This window comes from Somniosus microcephalus, unplaced genomic scaffold, assembly GCF_052327205.1.
Source record: "Somniosus microcephalus isolate GS21.2 unplaced genomic scaffold, FLI_Smic_1.0 unresolved_chr9, whole genome shotgun sequence".
NCBI classification, from domain to species: domain Eukaryota; kingdom Metazoa; phylum Chordata; class Chondrichthyes; order Squaliformes; family Somniosidae; genus Somniosus; species Somniosus microcephalus.
The window spans coordinates 25674785-25693694 of record NW_028225187.1 but is presented as its reverse complement, the minus strand read 5'-3'; the positions used below and the strand labels follow the sequence as shown (position 1 = coordinate 25693694).

General features: G+C 47.0%; 1 protein-coding gene across 7 annotated transcripts in view; it reads left to right on the top strand.

Annotated features, from left to right (window-relative positions):
* The window catches only part of LOC147084956 (Fc receptor-like protein 2), a 177492-nt gene that overhangs the window by 74052 nt on the left and 84530 nt on the right, over positions 1–18910 (top strand). For 6 of the 7 annotated variants that reach the window (XM_085979657.1, XM_085979656.1, XM_085979650.1 and 3 more), the window contains 2 exons: positions 3000–3029; positions 8992–9021. In XM_085979657.1, the coding sequence (XP_085835783.1) occupies positions 3000–3029; positions 8992–9021 (60 nt within the window). The remainder of the gene's footprint in view (positions 1–2999; positions 3030–8991; positions 9022–18910) is intronic. The other variant, XM_085979653.1, reaches the window with a different exon arrangement.

Below are 18910 nucleotides of genomic sequence, written 5' to 3'. Positions count from 1 at the left end.
CTTTTGACAATTCAGCGGGCATTCTGCTTTCTGTGCCGGTGAGCTGAGGGACTCCCGAGACCTGAAGGAAGGAAGCCTGCAGGAAGAAGTAAAGGTAAGTACGACTTATTAAAACACTTTACACTTACCTCACACACTTACCTCTGCACACATGCACCCATCACTCACCTGCACAACAGACATCTCGACCCCTCCAAACCCTGCAGACCGACGGTCGGCCTCGCTAACTTGGCGTGGTTCGGAGCCGTCGGGAAGCCAACACTTCGGGGCTAAAAATAGGGATTAGGCCAAAAAACTGCCTGTTAACTACTTGTTAACAGCCAGTTAATTGGCACTAATCGCCTTCCCGCCTCAGGGAGGCAACTCCCAGCACAGGTCAGATACCCACCTCCTGGGGCATTGGCACGGAGGCAGGTTGGGGGGCGGGATGGGTTCCTGCCCCCCCCCCCGATTCTGCAATTTTCCCACCACTCCCGCCTCCAAACCCGCCTCCTCGGGGCTTGGAAAATCGAGCCCTATGTGTGAATGTGAGCAGGTGAAGACAGTTCCTGAACACGTGGTTATCCAGAGATGTGATGAGCCCTGGAGTTCCCATATGGCACAGGAATTGCAGGCAACAGGTCTTAGCTTAGCATTTTACTTAATACCTATTTACTTACATTATATATTTTTATTCGTTCATGGGATGTGGGCGTCGCTGGCAAGGCCAGCATTTATTGCCCATCCCTAACTGCCCCTGAGAAGGTAGTGGTGAACCACCTTCTTGAAGCACAGCAGTCCGTGTGGTGAAAGTACTCCCACAGTGCTGTTAGGGAGGGAGTCCCAGGATTTTGACCCAGCGACGATATATTTCCAAGTCAGGATGGTGTGTAACTTGGATGGGAACTTGGGGGTGGTGTTAGACCCATGCGTTTGCTGCCCTTGTCCTTCTAGGTGGTAGAGGTCCTCGGATTGGGAGGTGCTGTCGAAGAAGCCTTGGCGAGTTGCTGCAGTGCATCTTGTAGATGGTGCACACTGCAGCTACGGTGCGCCGGTGGTGGAAGGAGTGGATGTTTAAAGTGGTGGATGGGGTGCCAATCAAGCGGGCTGCTTTGTCCTGGATGGTGTCGAGCTTCTTGAGTGTTGTTGGAGCTGCACTCATCCAGGCAAGTGGACAGCATTCCATCAGACTCCTGACTTGTGCCTTGTAGATGGTGGTAAGGCTTTGGGGAGTCAGGAGGTGAGACACTCGCCGCAGAATACCCAGCCTCAACTGCTCTTGTTCCCACGGCATGTATGTGGCTGGTCCAGTTTAAGTTTCTGGTCAAGGGTGACCCCCAGGATGTTGATGGTGAGAGATTCGGGAATGGTAATGCTGTTGAATGTCAAGGGGCGGGGGTTAGACTCTATATGTACATGTTTTATTTATATGTTTTTGTTTAATATCTTCCTAACCACTATTTATTATTTAAGTAGATTTTTATTTAATGAAATTCGGATCCCTTTACTTCGGTCATTTTAATATTATCCTCTTAGATCCACCTAATTATCGATTATTTATTTATTTATTTATTTATGTATTTAATTATTTAGTGTTGCTCTTTGGTTCCCCCTCTGCACTGAATTCCCACTCTCACCAAATTTAATGTCTTCACTCTGTTTGCAGATCACTCCGTTTAGCATACGCATCAAGCTCTGTGCCCAAGCTCTCGACTTTTGCAGACACCTCTCTAATATATACATTTCAAAAACATGCTCGTTACAACTGAGCAGTCAACTTCTAGCCAAGAAAACAAACACCTAGTCATGGACCGACTTACAGCTGATTGACTGTTATCTGCCACAGACTTGCAGTTTTTTAAAGTTGGAAAACAAAGTTAAAATTCAGTTTGATGAAAAACACTGTACTGATCACCCACTACTTACCAAATTCCCATTTTAAAGAGATGCAACACCTGCCTTTTTATTTCCTCCATTCCCACTATCCAGGGCCCCAAACACTCCTTCCAGGTGAAACAGCGATTCACTTGTACTTCTTGCAATCTAGTATACTGTATTCGCTGCTCACGATGTGGTCTCCTTTACATTGGGGAGACCAAATGCAGATTGGGTGACCGCTTTGTGGAACACTTCCGTTCAGACCGTAAGGGGGACCCCGAGCTTCCGGTCGCCTGTCATTTTAATTCACCACTCCATTCCCACTCCGACCTCCCCATCCTCGGCCACTTACACTGTTCGAATGAAGCTCAACGTAAGCTCGAGGAACAGCACCTCATCTTTCGATTAGGCACTTTACAGCCTTCCGGACTCAACATTGAGTTCAACAATTTCAGATCATAACCTCGGCCCCTATTCTTTTTTTTCCATTTATTTCAATTTTTTTTTCTCTCTCCCACATGGCAGCTGTCTTTCATTCTGCCATTGCCATTTACACTTCATCTAGAGCCATCTTGTGTTCCTTAACTTGTCCCATTACCATCTCCTTTTACCTTGCACCATCTCTTAATGTCTCTCAATCTCTCCTGCCTTCCATCCTATCACAGACCGTCCCTTTTGTTCCTTCCTCCTCTCCCCCCTTTCCCTGCTCCTACACTTGCTTAAAAACCTGTTCCATCTCCAACTTTTCCCAGTTCGGACGAAGGATCATGGTCCTGAAACGTGAACCCGGTTTCTCTCTCCACAGATACTGCCTGACCTGCTGAGTATTTCCAGCCTTTTCTGTTTTTATTCCTGTTTTAAAGCCTTTACTATGCTTTTAATGTATTCCGTTTATCAGATTCACCCAGCTCTCACCATGTTCTGTGCCGAAGTAACCTTGATTCTCATAATTACCAATCGGGGTTAGGGATAATTTAAACAGAGCTTTTGGTCGAAGGATCATTCTTTAGCGCGTGGAGTCAAACAAGGTCAATTAACAAGTATGGTTTAGTTCATCGCTTGCTCGCCTTTGTCAGCCTAAGATTACTATAAATCACAGGACACAGGAAACTTATACATTACTTTTCTGTTTCTCTCTCCAGTGGGAATGACGCTTCAGGTGACAGCACCAGGTAGGTTGAGTTGAAAACTTTCTGATGTAAGCATGCTGTGAGTCCTTTAACAATCTGTTATGCAACTGTGTGATAGCAGCAAGCTATCTGCCAGCAAACGCACTCTACCTTAAAATAAGGGACAGGCGCAGCCTCTGTTAAGGTGCAATTATTAAAAATTCATGCATGGGGTGTGGGTGTCGCTGACAAGGCCGGCATTTATTGCCCATCCCTAATTGCCCTTGAGAAGGTGGTGGAGGTGAGCCACCTTCTTGAACCGCTGCAGTCCGTGTGGTGAAGGTGCTCCAACAGTGCTGTTAGGGAGGGAGTTCCAGGATATTGACCCAGTGACGATGAAGGAACGGCCGATATACTTCCAAGTCAGGATGGTGTGTGATTTGGAGGTGGACCTTGGAGATGGTGGTGTTCCCATGTGCCTGCTGCCCTTGTCCTTCTAGGTGGAAGAGGTCGCGCTGTTTGGGAGGTGCTGCCAAAGAAGCCTTGGCGAGTTGCTGCAGTGCATCTTGTAGATGGTACACACTGCAGCCACGGTGCGCCGGTGGTGGAGGGAGTGAATGTTTCTTATTTCTGTATTATTTGATGAATAAGCTATTTATGCTGCTTGATACGGATAAAAAACCTTCTAGCAATGAAAATATTGTTTCCATTTTGACACTGAAAGTCGCTTTTAGAAGTGAAGGCACCCATGTAGCGCACAGATATATTTAGGGAACTTAGAAATACACATAAGCAGAAAAATCTCCAATGTGGTCAATCCTGCTAGTCCCAGATTTCAAGAACAGCAAGCAGTTCTTTACCATCTTTCCTCAGTTGTTTTCTATTGTCACAAAATATGTGCTTGCCTACCTCTTAAAAATACTGTTATTATTGACCTCTTCACTTCTCTAGGTAGTTTTCCCCACACATTCACCAAGGAGAAAATGGGGAATTATAGACCGGAAAGTCTGACATCGGTAGCACTTAGGAAAACAAATGATATGTTAGCCTTTATTACAAAGGGATTGGAGTAAAGAAATCTTACTGCAATTTTATGAATCTTCGCTGCACTCTCTCCATGGCAAGAACCTCCTTCCTCAGATAAGGCGACCAAAACTGCACACAATACTCAAGGTGTGGTCTCACCAAGGCCCTGTACAACTGCAGCAAGACATCCTTGCTCCTGTACTCGGACCCTCTCGCTATGAAGGCCAACATACCATTTGCCTGCTGCACCTGCATGCTTACCTTCAGCGACTGATGCACAAGGACACCCAGGTCTCGTTGCACTTCCCCTTCTCCCAATATATTGCTGTTCAGATAATAATCTGTCTTCCTGTTTTTGCCACCGAAATGGATAACCTCGCATTTATAGACCTAGTCTGTCTAGTCCTGTTAGAATTTTATAAGTTTCAATGAGATCCCCTCTCATTCTTCTAAACTCCAGCGAGTATAAGCCCAATCGACCCAATCTCTCCTCATACATCATTCCTGCCATCCCAGGTATCAGTCTGGTGAATCGTCGCTGCATTCTCTCCATGGCAAGAACATCCTTCCTCAGATAAGGCGACCAAAACTGCCATCTTCACTGGAATTACTCCCATGCAGCTTTTCGAGTTGAACTTACCCCTTTGTAAGCATCGAGTATAACCTACCTCATCCACCAAGCCTTTGGTCACCTGTCCTAATATCTCTTTCTGTGGCCGGGTGGTCACGTTTTGTTTGCGCAAGTCAAGAGGCCCCCTGGGCCGACCAAGTCATGTGCTGGTTCACATTTTCCCGTTGGCAGAAACCAGTCGAGGCTGGACTTTGCGCTGTGTTTTTTGTGCTGAGATAAGTCACGAGGCTGCTGATCTCCGGAGTTGGGCAGAACGGCCTGTGTCAGCCAGAATTCTTAGAAGAGTGCAGACCAACAGTCAGCATGAATCCACAGAAAGAAGGAACAAGGAAACACAGAAACAGGAATTAGTTCAGGAACTAAAATAAAATCACCATTAGCATCATTCCAGCAAGAAAGCCTCGCATTTCTAGAGCGCCTTTCCCAACCACCAGATTACATTTTAGCAAGGACACCAGGAGGACACAATAGCCCCAAAGCGCTTCACAGCCAATGAAGTACTTTTTGAAGTGTTGTAATGTCGGATAACGCGCAGCCAATTTGCGTACAGCAAGCTCCCACAAACAGCAACGTGATAAATGACCAGTTAATCTGTTTTATTGATATGTTGATTGGGGGATTAAATTTTAGCAAGGAAACCGGGAGGACACAATAGTCCTAAAGCCACATCCCAACTTGGTGTTCGGAATTAACTTCCTTAGAAATAATAATTTATTAGTTCAGAAAAATCTCATCAAATAGTGTGTGTTCTATGTAGGAAACACGAGAGCCAATTTGCGCACAGCAAGCTCCCACAAACAGCAATGTGACATTGACCAGCTAATCTGTTTTTAATGATGCTGGTTTATGGATAAGTATTGGCCAGGAGCCCGGGGAGAACTCCCCTGCTCATCTTCTTCGAGTTTAGCATACAGTTCGAGTCAATATGGGGCTGAAATTGCACACTTGTGATGTGTTGATTCGGGCAAATAGTGCCATGGGATCTTTTACGCCCACCTGAGGGGGCAGACGGGGCCTCGGTTTAACATCTCACCCGAAAGACGGCACCTCCGGCAGTGCGGCACTCCCTCAGCACTGCACTGGAGTGTCAGCTTGGATTTTTGTGCACAAGTCTCTGGAAGGGGCCTCAAGTCCACAAACCTTCTGACCCAGAGGCGAGAGTGCTACCCCACTGAGACACAGGTGACACTGTCGTCAGTTCTCACGGTTTAGAAGTAGCTCGGGTTGCTGGGGGCCTCAGGAGTGTGCTTTGCTGCAACCTCTTCAGGGGCAAAGCTTTGAAAGTAAATTAGCAAAAAATATAAAAACAGATAGCAAAAGTTTCTATAGTTATATAAAAAGAAAAAGGGTGGCTAAAGTAAACGTTGGTCCCTTAGAGGGTGAGACCGGGAAATTAATGGTGGGAAACATGGAGATGGCAAAAACACTGAACAAATATTTTGTATCAGTCTTTACAGTAGAAGACACTAAGAATATCCCAACACTGGACAAACAGGGGGCTCTGGGGGGGAGGAGCTAAATATGATTAAAATCACTAAGGAAGTGGTACTTGGTAAAATAATGGGACTCAAGGCGGAAAAATCCCCTGGACCTGATGGCTTACATCCTAGGGTCTTGAGGGAAGTGGCGTTAGGGATTGTGGATGCATTGGTAATAATTTTCCAAAACTCCCTGGACTCAGCAAAGGTCCCGGCAGATTGGAAAACTGCTAATGTAACGCCCTTATTTAAAAAGGGTAGTAGGCAGAAGGCTGGAAACTATAGATGCTAGCTAACATCTGTGATTGGTAAAATGTTAGAGTCCATTATTAAGGAGACAGTAACGGGACATTTGGATAAACATAATTTAATAGGACAAACTCAGCATGGTTTCATGAAGGGGAAGTCATGTTTGACAAATTTGCTTGAGTTCTTTGAGGTAGTAACATACAGGGTGGATAAAGGGGAACCAGTGGATGTAGTGTATTTAGACTTCCAAAAGGCATTTGACAAGGTGCCACACAAAAGATTATTGCTCAAGATAAAAAATCACGGGATTGGGGGTAATATTCTGGCGTGGGTGGAGTATTGGCTCTCTAACAGAAAGCAGAGAGTTGGGATAAATGATTCGTTCTCAGACTGGCAATCAGTAACTAGTGGTGTTCCGCAGGGGTCAGTGCTGGGTCCCCAACTCTTTACAATCTATATTAACGATTTGGAGGAGGGGACCGAGTGTAACATATCAAAGTTTGCAGATGATACAAAGATGGGAGAGAAAGTTAAGAGTGAGGAGGACATAAAAAGCCTGCAAGGGGACATAGACAGGCTAAGTAAGTGGGCAGAGATTTGGCAGATGGAATACAATATGGGAAAGTGTGAGGTTATGCACTTTGGCAGGAAAAATCATAGAGCAAGTTATTATCTTAATGGCAAGAAACTGGCAAGTACTGTAGTACAAAGGGATCTGGGGGTCCTGGTGCACGAAATTCAAAAAGTCAGTATGCAGGTGCAGCAGGTGATCAAGAAGGCCAATGGAATGTTGGCTTTTATTGCTAGGGGGATAGAATATAAAAACAGGGAGGTATTGCTTCAGTTGTACAAGGTATTGGTGAGACTGCACCTGGAATACTGCATACAGTTTTGGTGTCCATACTTAAGAAAAGACATACTTGCTCTCGAGTCAGTACAAAGAAGGTTCACTCGGTTAATCCCGGGGATGAGGGGGTGCTCATATGAGGAGAGGTTGAGTAGATTGGGACTCTACTCATTGGAGTTCAGAAGAATGAGAGGCGATCTTATTGAAACATATAAGATTGTGAAGGGGCTTGATCGGGTGGATGCAGTGAGGATGTTCCCAATGATGGGTGAAACTAGAACTAGGGGGCATGATCTTAGAATAATGGGCTGCTCTTTCAAAACTGAGATGAGGAGAATCTTCTTCACTCAGAGGGTGGTAGGTTTGTGGAATTTGCTGCCCCAGAAAGCTGTGGAAGCTACATCATTAAATAAATTTAAAACAGAAATAGATAGTTTCCTAGAAGTAAAGGGAATTAAGGGTTACGGGGAGTGGGCAGGAAATTGGATATGAGTCTAGGTTCGGAATGGTCATGGCCCTGTGGGTAGTGGAGTGGGCCCAGGGGCCGTGTAGCCTGGTTCTGCTCCTACTTCTTGTGTTCTAATTCTGTGTTAGATTTCAGGAGATGGTTTTATTCCTGTTCCTGGCTGGGGTGGAGATCGCCTTTACAGAAGGTAAGTACTGTAGAAAATATAGGGACAGAGTGATCTCCTGGAAGAATTTCGATCGCCTAGATGGGTCGGAGAGGAATTTCCCAGATTTTTTTCTCCCAAATTGGCCATTGGGTCTTTATCTGGTTTTTCGCCTCTCCCGGGAGATCACATGGGTTCGGGTGGATGCAGAGTGATAGAAGATTTGAGGTTAGGATCAGATCAGCCATGATCTTATTGAATGGTGGAGCAGGCTCGAGGGGCCGATTGGCCTAATCCTGCTCCTACTTCTTATGTTCTTATGACCCCGAGCTTCCGGTCGCCTGTCATTTTAATTCACTGCTCCATTCCCACTCAGACCTCACCGTCCTCAGCCACCATCACTGTTCGAATGAAGCTCAACGTAAGCTTGAGGAACAGCAGCTCATCTTTCGATTAGGCACTTTACAGCCTTCTGGACTCAACATTGAGTTCAACAATTTCAGACCATATCCTCTGCCCGTATTCTTTTTTTTTCCATTTATTTCAATTTTTTTTCTCTCTCCCACATGGCAGCTGTCTTTCATTCTGCCAGTGCCATTTACACTTCATCTAGAGCCATCTTGTGTTCCTTAACTTGTCCCATTACCATCTCCTTTTGCTTCGCACCATCTCTTAATGTCTCTTAATCTCTCCTGCCTTCCATCCTATCACAGACCTTCCCTTTTGTTCCTTCCTCCTCTCCCCCCTTTCCCTGCTCCTACACTTGCTTAAAAACCTGTTCCATCTCCAACTTTTTCCAGTTCGGACGAAGGATCATGGTCCTGAAACGTGAACCCGGTTTCTCTCTCCACAGATACTGCCTGACCTGCTGAGTATTTCCAGCCTTTTCTGTTTTTATTCCTGTTTTAAAGCCTTTACTATGCTTTTAATGAATTCCGTTTATCAGACTCACCCAGCTCTCACCATGTTCTGTGCCGAAGTAACCTTGATTCTCATAATTACCAATCGGGATTAGGGATAATTTAAACAGAGCTTTTGGTCGAAGGATCATTCTTTAGCGCGTGGAGTCAAACAAGGTCAATTAACAAGTATGGTTTAGTTCATCGCTTGCTCGCCTTTGTCAGCCTAAGATTACTATAAATCACAGGAAACTTATACATTACTTCTCTGTTTCTCTCTCCAGTGGGAATGACGCTTCAGGTGACAGCACCAGGTAGGTTGAGTTGAAAACTTTCTGATGTAAGCATGCTGTGAGTCCTTTAACAATCTGTTATGCAACTGTGTGATAGCAGCAAGCTATCTGCCAGCAAATGCACTCTACCTTAAAATAAGGGACAGGCGCAGCCTCTGTTAAGGTGCAATTATTAAAAATTCATGCATGGGGTGTGGGTGTCGCTGACAAGGCCGGCATTTATTGCCCATCCCTAATTGCCCTTGAGAAGGTGGTGGAGGTGAGCCACCTTCTTGAACCGCTGCAGTCCGTGTGGTGAAGGTGCTCCCACAGTGCTGTTAGGGAGGGAGTTCCAGGATATTGACCCAGTGACGATGAAGGAACGGCCGATATACTTCCAAGTCAGGATGGTGTGTGATTTGGAGGTGGACCTTGGAGGTGGTGGTGTTCCCATGTGCCTGCTGCCCTTGTCCTTCTAGGTGGAAGAGGTCGCGCTGTTTGGGAGGTGCTGCCGAAGAAGCCTTGGCGAGTTGCTGCAGTGCATCTTGTAGATGGTACACACTGCAGCCACGGTGCGCCGGTGGTGGAGGGAGCGAATGTTTCTTATTTCTGTATTATTTGATGAATAAGCTATTTATGCTGCTTGATACGGATATAAAAGCTTCTAGCAATGAAAATATTGTTTCCATTTTGACACTGAAAGTCGCTTTTAGAAGTGAAGGCACCCATGTAGCACACAGATATATTTAGGGAACTTAGAAATACACATAAGCAGAAAAATCTCCAATGTGGTCAATCCTGCTAGTCCCAGATTTCAAGAACAGCAAGCAGTTCTTTACCATCTTTCCTCAGTTGTTTTCTATTGTCACAAAATATGTGCTTGCCTACCTCTTAAAAATACTGTTATTATTGACCTCTTCACTTCTCTAGGTAGTTTTCCCCACACATTCACCAAGGAGAAAATGGGGAATTATAGACCGGAAAGTCTGACATCGGTAGCAATTAGGAAAACAAATGATATGTTAGCCTTTATTACAAAGGGATTGGAGTAAAGAAATCTTACTGCAATTTTATGAAGCTTCGCTGCACTCTCTCCATGGCAAGAACCTCCTTCCTCAGATAAGGTAACCAAAACAGCACACAATACTCAAGGTGTGGTCTCACCAAGGCCCTGTACAACTGCAGCAAGACATCCTTGCTCCTGTACTCGAACCCTCTCGCTATGAAGGCCAACATACCATTTGCCTGCTGCACCTGCATGCTTACCTTCAGCGACTGATGCACAAGGACACCCAGGTCTCGTTGCACTTCCCCTTTTCCCAATCTATTGCTGTTCAGATAATAATCTGCCTTCCTGTTTTTGCCACCGAAATGGATAACCTCGCATTTATAGACCTAGTCTGTCTGGTCCTGTTAGAATTTTATAAGTTTCAATGAGATCCCCTCTCATTCTTCTAAACTCCAGCGAGTATAAGCACAATCGACCCACTCTCTCCTCATACGTAATTCCTGCCATCCCAGGTATCAGCCTGGTGAATCGTCGCTGCATTCTCTCCATGGCAAGAACATCCTTCCTCAGATAAGGCGACCAAAACTGCCATCTTCACTGGAATTACTCCCATGCAGCTTTTCGAGTTGAACTTACCCCTTTGTAAGCATCGAGTAAAACCTACCTCATCCACCAAGCCTTTGGTCACCTGTCCTAATATCTCTTTCTGTGGCTGGGTGGTCACGTTTTGTTTGCGCAAGTCAAGAGGCCCCCTGGGCCGACCAAGTCATGTGCTGGTTCACATTTTCCCGTTGGCAGAAACCAGTCGAGGCTGGACTTTGCGCTGTGTTTTTTGTGCTGAGATAAGTCACGAGGCTGCTGATCTCGGGAGTTGGGCAGAACGGCCTGTGTCAGCCAGAATTCTTAGAAGAGTGCAGACCAACAGTCAGCATGAATCCACAGAAAGAAGGAACAAGGAAACACAGAAACAGGAATTAGTTCAGGAACTAAAATAAAATCACCATTAGCATCATTCCAGCAAGAAAGCCTCGCATTTCTAGAGCGCCTTTCCCAACCACCAGATTACATTTTAGCAAGGACACCAGGAGGACACAATAGCCCCAAAGCGCTTCACAGCCAATGAAGTACTTTTTGAAGTGTTGTAATGTCGGATAACGCGCAGCCAATTTGCGTACAGCAAGCTCCCACAAACAGCAACGTGATAAATGACCAGTTAATCTGTTTTATTGATATGTTGATTGGGGGATTAAATTTTAGCAAGGAAACCGGGAGGACACAATAGTCCTAAAGCCACATCCCAACTTGGTGTTAGGAATTAACTTCCTTAGAAATAATAATTTATTTAGCTCAGAAAAATCTCAACAAATAGTGTGTGTTCTATGTAGGAAACACGAGAGCCAATTTGCGCACAGCAAGCTCCCACAAACAGCAATGTGACATTGACCAGCTAATCTGTTTTTAATGATGCTGGTTTATGGATAAGTATTGGCCAGGAGCCCGGGGAGAACTCCCCTGCTCATCTTCTTCGAGTTTAGCATACAGTTCGAGTCAATATGGGGCTGAAATTGCACACGTGTGTGATGTGTTGATTCGGGCAAATAGTGCCATGGGATCTTTTACGCCCACCTGAGAGGCCAGACGGGGCCTCGGTTTAACATCTCACCCGAAAGAATGCGGCACCTCCGGCAGTGCGGCACTCCCTCAGCACTGCACTGGAGTGTCAGCTTGGATTTTTGTGCACAAGTCTCTGGAAGGGGCCTCAAGTCCACAAACCTTCTGACCCAGAGGCGAGAGTGCTACCCCACTGAGACACAGCTGACACTGTCGTCAGTTCTCACGGTTTAGAAGTAGCTCAGGTTGCTGGGGGCCTCGGGAGTGTGCTTTGCTGCAACCTCTTCAGGGGCAAAGCTTTGAAAGTAAATTAGCAAAAAATATAAAAACAGATAGCAAAAGTTTCTATAGTTATATAAAAAGAAAAAGGGTGGCTAAAGTAAACGTTGGTCCCTTAGAGGATGAGACCGGGAAATTAATGGTGGGAAACATGGAGATGGCAAAAACACTGAACAAATATTTTGTATCAGTCTTTACAGTAGAGGACACTAAGAATATCCCAACACTGGACAAACAGGGGGCTCTGGGGGGGGAGGAGCTAAATATGATTAAAATCACTAAGGAAGTGGTACTTGGTAAAATAATGGGACTCAAGGCGGAAAAATCCCCTGGACCTGATGGCTTACATCCCAGGGTCTTGAGGGAAGTAGCGGTAGGGATTGTGGATGCATTGGTAATAATTTTCCAAAACTCCCTGGACTCAGCAAAGGTCCCGGCAGATTGGAAAACTGCTAATGTAACGCCCTTATTTAAAAAGGGTAGTAGGCAGAAGGCTGGAAACTATAGATGCTAGCTAACATCTGTGATTGGTAAAATGTTAGAGTCCATTATTAAGGAGACAGTAACGGGACATTTGGATAAACATAATTTAATAGGACAAACTCAGCATGGTTTCATGAAGGGGAAGTCATGTTTGACAAATTTGCTTGAGTTCTTTGAGGTAGTAACATACAGGGTGGATAAAGGGGAACCAGTGGACGTAGTGTATTTAGACTTCCAAAAGGCATTTGACAAGGTGCCACGCAAAAGATTATTGCTCAAGATAAAAAATCACGGGATTGGGGGTAATATTCTGGCGTGGGTGGAGTATTGGCTCTCTAACAGAAAGCAGAGAGTTGGGATAAATGGTTCGTTCTCAGACTGGCAATCAGTAACTAGTGGTGTTCTGCAGGGGTCAGTGCTGGGTCCCCAACTCTTTACAATCTATATTAACGATTTGGAGGAGGGGACCGAGTGTAACATATCAAAGTTTGCAGATGATACTAAGATGGGAGGGAAAGTAGTGAGAGAGGAGGACATAAAAAACCTGCAAGGGGACATAGACAGGCTAAGTAAGTGGGCAGAGATTTGGCAGATGGAATACAATATGGGAAAGTGTGAGGTTATGCACTTTGGCAGGAAAAATCATAGAGCAAGATGATGGCAAGAAACTGGCAAGTACTGTAGTACAAAGGGATCTGGGGGTCCTGGTGCACGAAATTCAAAAAGTCAGTATGCAGGTGCAGCAGGTGATCAAGAAGGCCAATGGAATGTTGGCTTTTATTGCTAGGGGGATAGAATATAAAAACAGGGAGGTATTGCTTCAGTTGTACAAGGTATTGGTGAGACTGCACCTGGAATACTGCATACAGTTTTGGTGTCCATACTTAAGAAAAGACATACTTGCTCTCGAGTCAGTACAAAGAAGGTTCACTCGGTTAATCCCGGGGATGAGGGGGTGGTCATATGAGGAGAGGTTGAGTAGATTGGGACCCTACTCATTGGAGTTCAGAAGAATGAGAGGCGATCTTATTGAAACATATAAGATTGTGAAGGGGCTTGATCGGGTGGATGCGGTAAGGATGTTCCCAATGATGGGTGAAACTAGAACTAGGGGGCATGATCTTAGAATAATGGGCTGCTCTTTCAAAACTGAGATGAGGAGAAACTTCTTCACTCAGAGGGTGGTAAGTTTGTGGAATTTGCTGCCCCAGAAAGCTGTGGAAGCTACATCATTAAATAAATTTAAAACAGAAATAGATAGTTTCCTAGAAGTAAAGGGAATTAAGGGTTACGGGGAGTGGGCAGGAAATTGGACATGAGTCTAGGTTCGGAATGGTCATGGCCCTGTGGGTAGTGGAGTGGGCCCAGGGGCCGTGTAGCCTTGTTCTGCTCCTACTTCTTGTGTTCTAATTCTGTGTTAGATTTCAGGAGATGGTTTTATTCCTGTTCCTGGCTGGGGTGGAGATCGCCTTTACAGAAGGTAAGTACTGTAGAAAATATAGGGACAGAGTGATCTCCTGGACGAGTTTCAATCGCCTAGATGGGTCGGACAGGAATTTCCCAGATTTTTCCTGCCAAATTGGTCATTGGGTTTTTTAGCTGGTTTTTCGCCTCTCCCGGGAGATCACATGGGTTTGGGTGGATGGAGAGTGATAGAAGATTTGAGGTTAGGATCAGATCAGCCATGATCTTATTGAATGGTGGAGCAGGCTCGAGTGGCCGATTGGCCTACTCCTGCTCCTATTTCTTATGTTCTTATGTTCTTAGTAATCCAAACCTCCTGTACACTCTGTTCACACCCGTTGGACAATCTAGCCTAAGTGCAACCTAGGTGCATTGGTTCTCATCTTCCTTTCCGCTCCCTCTGTGCTCACTATTTGCCCGAACCAACACATCACAAGTGTGCAATTTCAGCCCCATACTGACTCGAACTCTATGCTAAACTCGAAGAAGATGAGCAGGGGAGTTCTTCCCGGGCTCCTGGCCAATACTTATCCCTAAACCAGCATCGCTAAAAGCAGATTAGCTGGTCATTGTCACATTGTTGTTTGTGGGAGCTTGCTGTGCGCAAATTGGCTCTCGTGTTTCCTACATAGGAACATAGAAGATAGGAGCGGGCATAGGCCATTCGGCCCCTCGAGCCTGTTCCAGCATTTAATGAGATCATGGCTGATCATTCAAATTCAGTACCCTGTCCCTGCTTTCTCCACATATCCCTTGATCCCTTTAGCCTTAAGAAATATATTTAACTCCTTCTTGAATATATTTAATGAATTGGCCTCCACTGCCTTCTGTGGTAGAGAATTCCGCAGGTTCACCACTCTCTGGGTGAAGAAATTCCTCCTCATCTCTGTCCTAAATGGCTTACCCCTTATCCTTAGACTGTGACACCTGGTTCTGGACTTTCCCGCCATCGGGAACATCCTTCCTGCATCTAGTCTGTCTAGTCCTGTTAGAATTTTATAAGTTTCAATGAGATCCCCTCTCATGCTTCTAAACTCTAGTGAATATAACCCAATCCACCCAATCTCTCTTCATACGTCATTCCTGCCATCCCAGGTATCAGTCTGGTGAATCTTCGCTGCACTCCCACCATGGCAAGAACATCCTGTCCCCATATCCTTTGATGCCTTTTGTATCTAGAAATCTATCTCCTTCTTAAAGATATTCAGTGGCTTGGCCTCCACAGTCTTCTGTGGTAGAGAATTCCACAGGTTCAACACCCTTTGAGTGAAGAAATTTTTCCTCATCTCAATCCTATATGTCCTACCCCGTATCCTGAGACTGTGACCCCTCGTTCTCGACCCCCCAGCCAGGGGAAACATCCTCCCTGCATCCAGTGTGACTAGCCCTGTCAGAATTGTATAAGTTTCAATGAGATCCCCCTCTCATTCTTCTAAACTCTAGTGAACACAGGCCTAGTCGACCCAATCTCTCCTCATACGACAGTCCTGCCATCACAGGAATCAGTCTGGTGAACCTTCGCTGCACTCCCTCTATGGCAAGTATATCCTGTCTTAGCTAAGGAGACTAAAGCTGCACACAGTACTCCAGGTGTGGTCTCACCAAGGCCCTGTACAACTGAAGTAAGACATCCTTGGTCCTGTACTCATATCCTCTTGCATTACAACAGTGACTCCACTTCAAAAAGTACTTTATTGGTTTTAATGCGCTTTGGGACATCCTCAGGTCGTGAGAGGCACTATATAAATACAAGTCTTTTCTTTTTTTTCCTTTCAGACCAAACCTTATCATTGATTTAGGCTCATTTAAATGACTTTTTGACTTTAATCCAGTGCATTACCTGATAAGTAAAAGAAAGACTTGCATTTATACAGCGCCTTTCACGACCACCGGATGACTCAAAGCATTTTACAGCTAATGAAGTACTTTTTGAAGTGTGGTCACTGTTGTACTGTGGGAAACGCGGCAGCCAATTTGCACACAGCAAGATCCCACAAACAGCAATGTGATAATGACAAGATAATCTGTTTTTGTTATGTTGGTTGAGGAATAAATATTGGCCCCAGGACATCAGGGACAACTCCCCCTGCTCTTCTTCGAAATAGTGGCTGTGGGATCTTTTATGTCCACCTGAGAGAGCAGACGGGGCCTCGGTTTAATGTCGCATCCGGAAGACGGCACCTCCGACAGTGCAGCACTCCCTCATTACTGGCACCGGGGAGTGTGGGCCTGGATTATGGAGCTCGGGTCCTAGAGTATATACATCTACCTCCGGCAGTGCAGTGCTCCCTCAGTACTGGCACCGGGGAGTGTGGGCCTGGATTATGGGGCTCGAGTCCTAGAGTATATACATCTACCTCCGGCAGTGCAGTGCTCCCTCAGTACTGGCACCAGGGAGTGTGGGCCTGGATTATGGGGCTCGAGTCCTAGAGTATATACATCTACCTCCGACAGTGCAGCGCTCCCTCAGTACTGGCACCGGGGAGTGTGGGCCTGGATTATGGGGCTCGAGTCCTAGAGTATATACATCTACCTCCGACAGTGCAGCGCTCCCTCAGTACTGGCACCAGGGAGTGTGGGCCTGGATTATGGGGCTCGAGTCCTAGAGTATATACATCTACCTCCGGCAGTGCAGTGCTCCCTCAGTACTGGCACCAGGGAGTGTGGGCCTGGATTATGGGGCTCGAGTCCTAGAGTATATACATCTACCTCCGGCAGTGCAGTGCTCCCTCAGTACTGGCACCAGGGAGTGTGGGCCTGGATTATGGGGCTCGAGTCCTAGAGTATATACATCTACCTCCGGCAGTGCAGCGCTCCCTCAGTACTGGCACCAGGGAGTGTGGGCCTGGATTATGGGGCTCGAGTCCTAGAGTATATACATCTACCTCCGGCAGTGCAGCGCTCCCTCAGTACTGGCACCAGGGAGTGTGGGCCTGGATTATGGGGCTCGAGTCCTAGAGTATATACATCTACCTCCGGCAGTGCAGTGCTCCCTCAGTACTGGCACCAGGGAGTGTGGGCCTGCATTATGGGGCTCGAGTCCTAGAGTATATACATCTACCTCCGGCAGTGCAGCGCTCCCTCAGTACTGGCACCGGGGAGTGTGGGCCTGGATTATGGAGCTCAAGTCCTGGAGTGTATACATCTACCTCCGACAGTGCAGCACTCCCTCAGTACTGGCACCAGGGAGTGTGGGCCTGGATTATGGGGCTCGAGTCCTAGAGTATATACATCTACCTCCGGCAGTGCAGCGCTCCCTCAGTACTAGCACCGGGGAGTGTGGGCCTGGATTATGGGGCTCGAGTCCTAGAGTATATACATCTACCTCCGACAGTGCAGTGCTCCCTCAGTACTGGCACCAGGGAGTGTGGGCCTGGATTATGGGGCTCGAGTCCTAGAGTATATACATCTACCTCCGGCAGTGCAGCGCTCCCTCAGTACTGGCACCAGGGAGTGTGGGCCTGGATTATGGAGCTCGGGTCCTAGAGTATATACATCTACCTCCGACAGTGCAGTGCTCCCTCAGTACTGGCACCAGGGAGTGTGGGCCTGGATTATGGGGCTCGAGTCCTAGAGTATATACATCTACCTCCGGCAGTGCAGCGCTCCCTCAGTACTGGCACCAGGGAGTGTGGGCCTGGATTATGGAGCTCGGGTCCTAGAGTATATACATCTACCTCCGACAGTGCAGCGCTCCCTCAGTACTGGCACCGGGGAGTGTGGGCCTGGATTATGGAGCTCGGGTCCTAGAGTATATACATCTACCTCCGACAGTGCAGCGCTCCCTCAGTACTGGCACCGGGAAGTGTGGGCCTGGATTATGGAGCTCGGGTCCTAGAGTATATACATCTACCTCCGACAGTGCAGCGCTCCCTCAGTACTGGCACCAGGGAGTGTGGGCCTGGATTATGGGGCTCGAGTCCTAGAGTATATACATCTACCTCCGACAGTGCAGCGCTCCCTCAGTACTGGCACCAGGGAGTGTGGGCCTGGATTATGGAGCTTGAGTCCTAGAATATATACATCTACCTCCGACAGTGCAGCGCTCCCTCAGTACTGGCACCGGGGAGTGTGGGCCTGGATTATGGGGCTCGAGTCCTAGAGTATATACATCTACCTCCGACAGTGCAGTGCTCCCTCAGTACTGGCACCGGGGAGTGTGGGCCTGGATTATGGAGCTTGAGTCCTAGAATATATACATCTACCTCCGACAGTGCAGCGCTCCCTCAGTACTGGCACCGGGGAGTGTGGGCCTGGATTATGGGGCTCATGTCCTAGAGTATATACATCTACCTCCGACATTGCAGCACTCCCTCAGTACTGGCACCCGGGAGTGTAAGCCTGGATTATGGGGCTCGAGTCCCAGCGTATATACATTTACCTCCGACAGTGCAGCGCTCCCTCAGTACTGGCACCGGGGAGAGTGGGCCTGGATTATGGAGCTCGAGTCGTAGAGTATATACATCTACCTCCGACAGTGCAGTGCTTCCTCAGTACTGGCACTGGGGAGTGTGGGTCTGGATTATGGAGCTCGAGTCCTAACGTATATACATCTACCTCCAACAGTGCAGTCCTCCCTCAGTGCTGGCACCGGGGAGATTGGGCCTGGATTATGGAGCTCGAGTCCTAGAGTATATACATCTACCTCCGACAGTGCAACGCTCCCTCAGTACTGGCACCAGGGAGTTTAGGCCTGGATTATGGGGCTCGAGTCCTGGAGTATATACATCTACCTCCGACAGTGCAGTGCTCCCTCAGTACTGGCACCGGCGAGAGTGGGCCTGGATTATGGGGCTCGAGTCCTAGAGTATATACATCTACCTCCGACAGTGCAGCGCTCCCTCAGTACTGGCACCGGCGAGAGTGGGCCTGGATTATGGGACTTGAGCCCAAGAGTATATACATCTACCTCCGACAGTTCAGCGCTCCCTCAGTACTGGCACCGGGAGTGTGGGCCTGGATTATGGGGCTCGAGTCCTAGAGTATATACATCTACCTCCGACAGTGCAGCGCTCCCTCAGTACTGGCACTGGGGAGTGTGGGCCTGGATTATGGGGCTCGAGTCCTAGAGTATATACATCTACC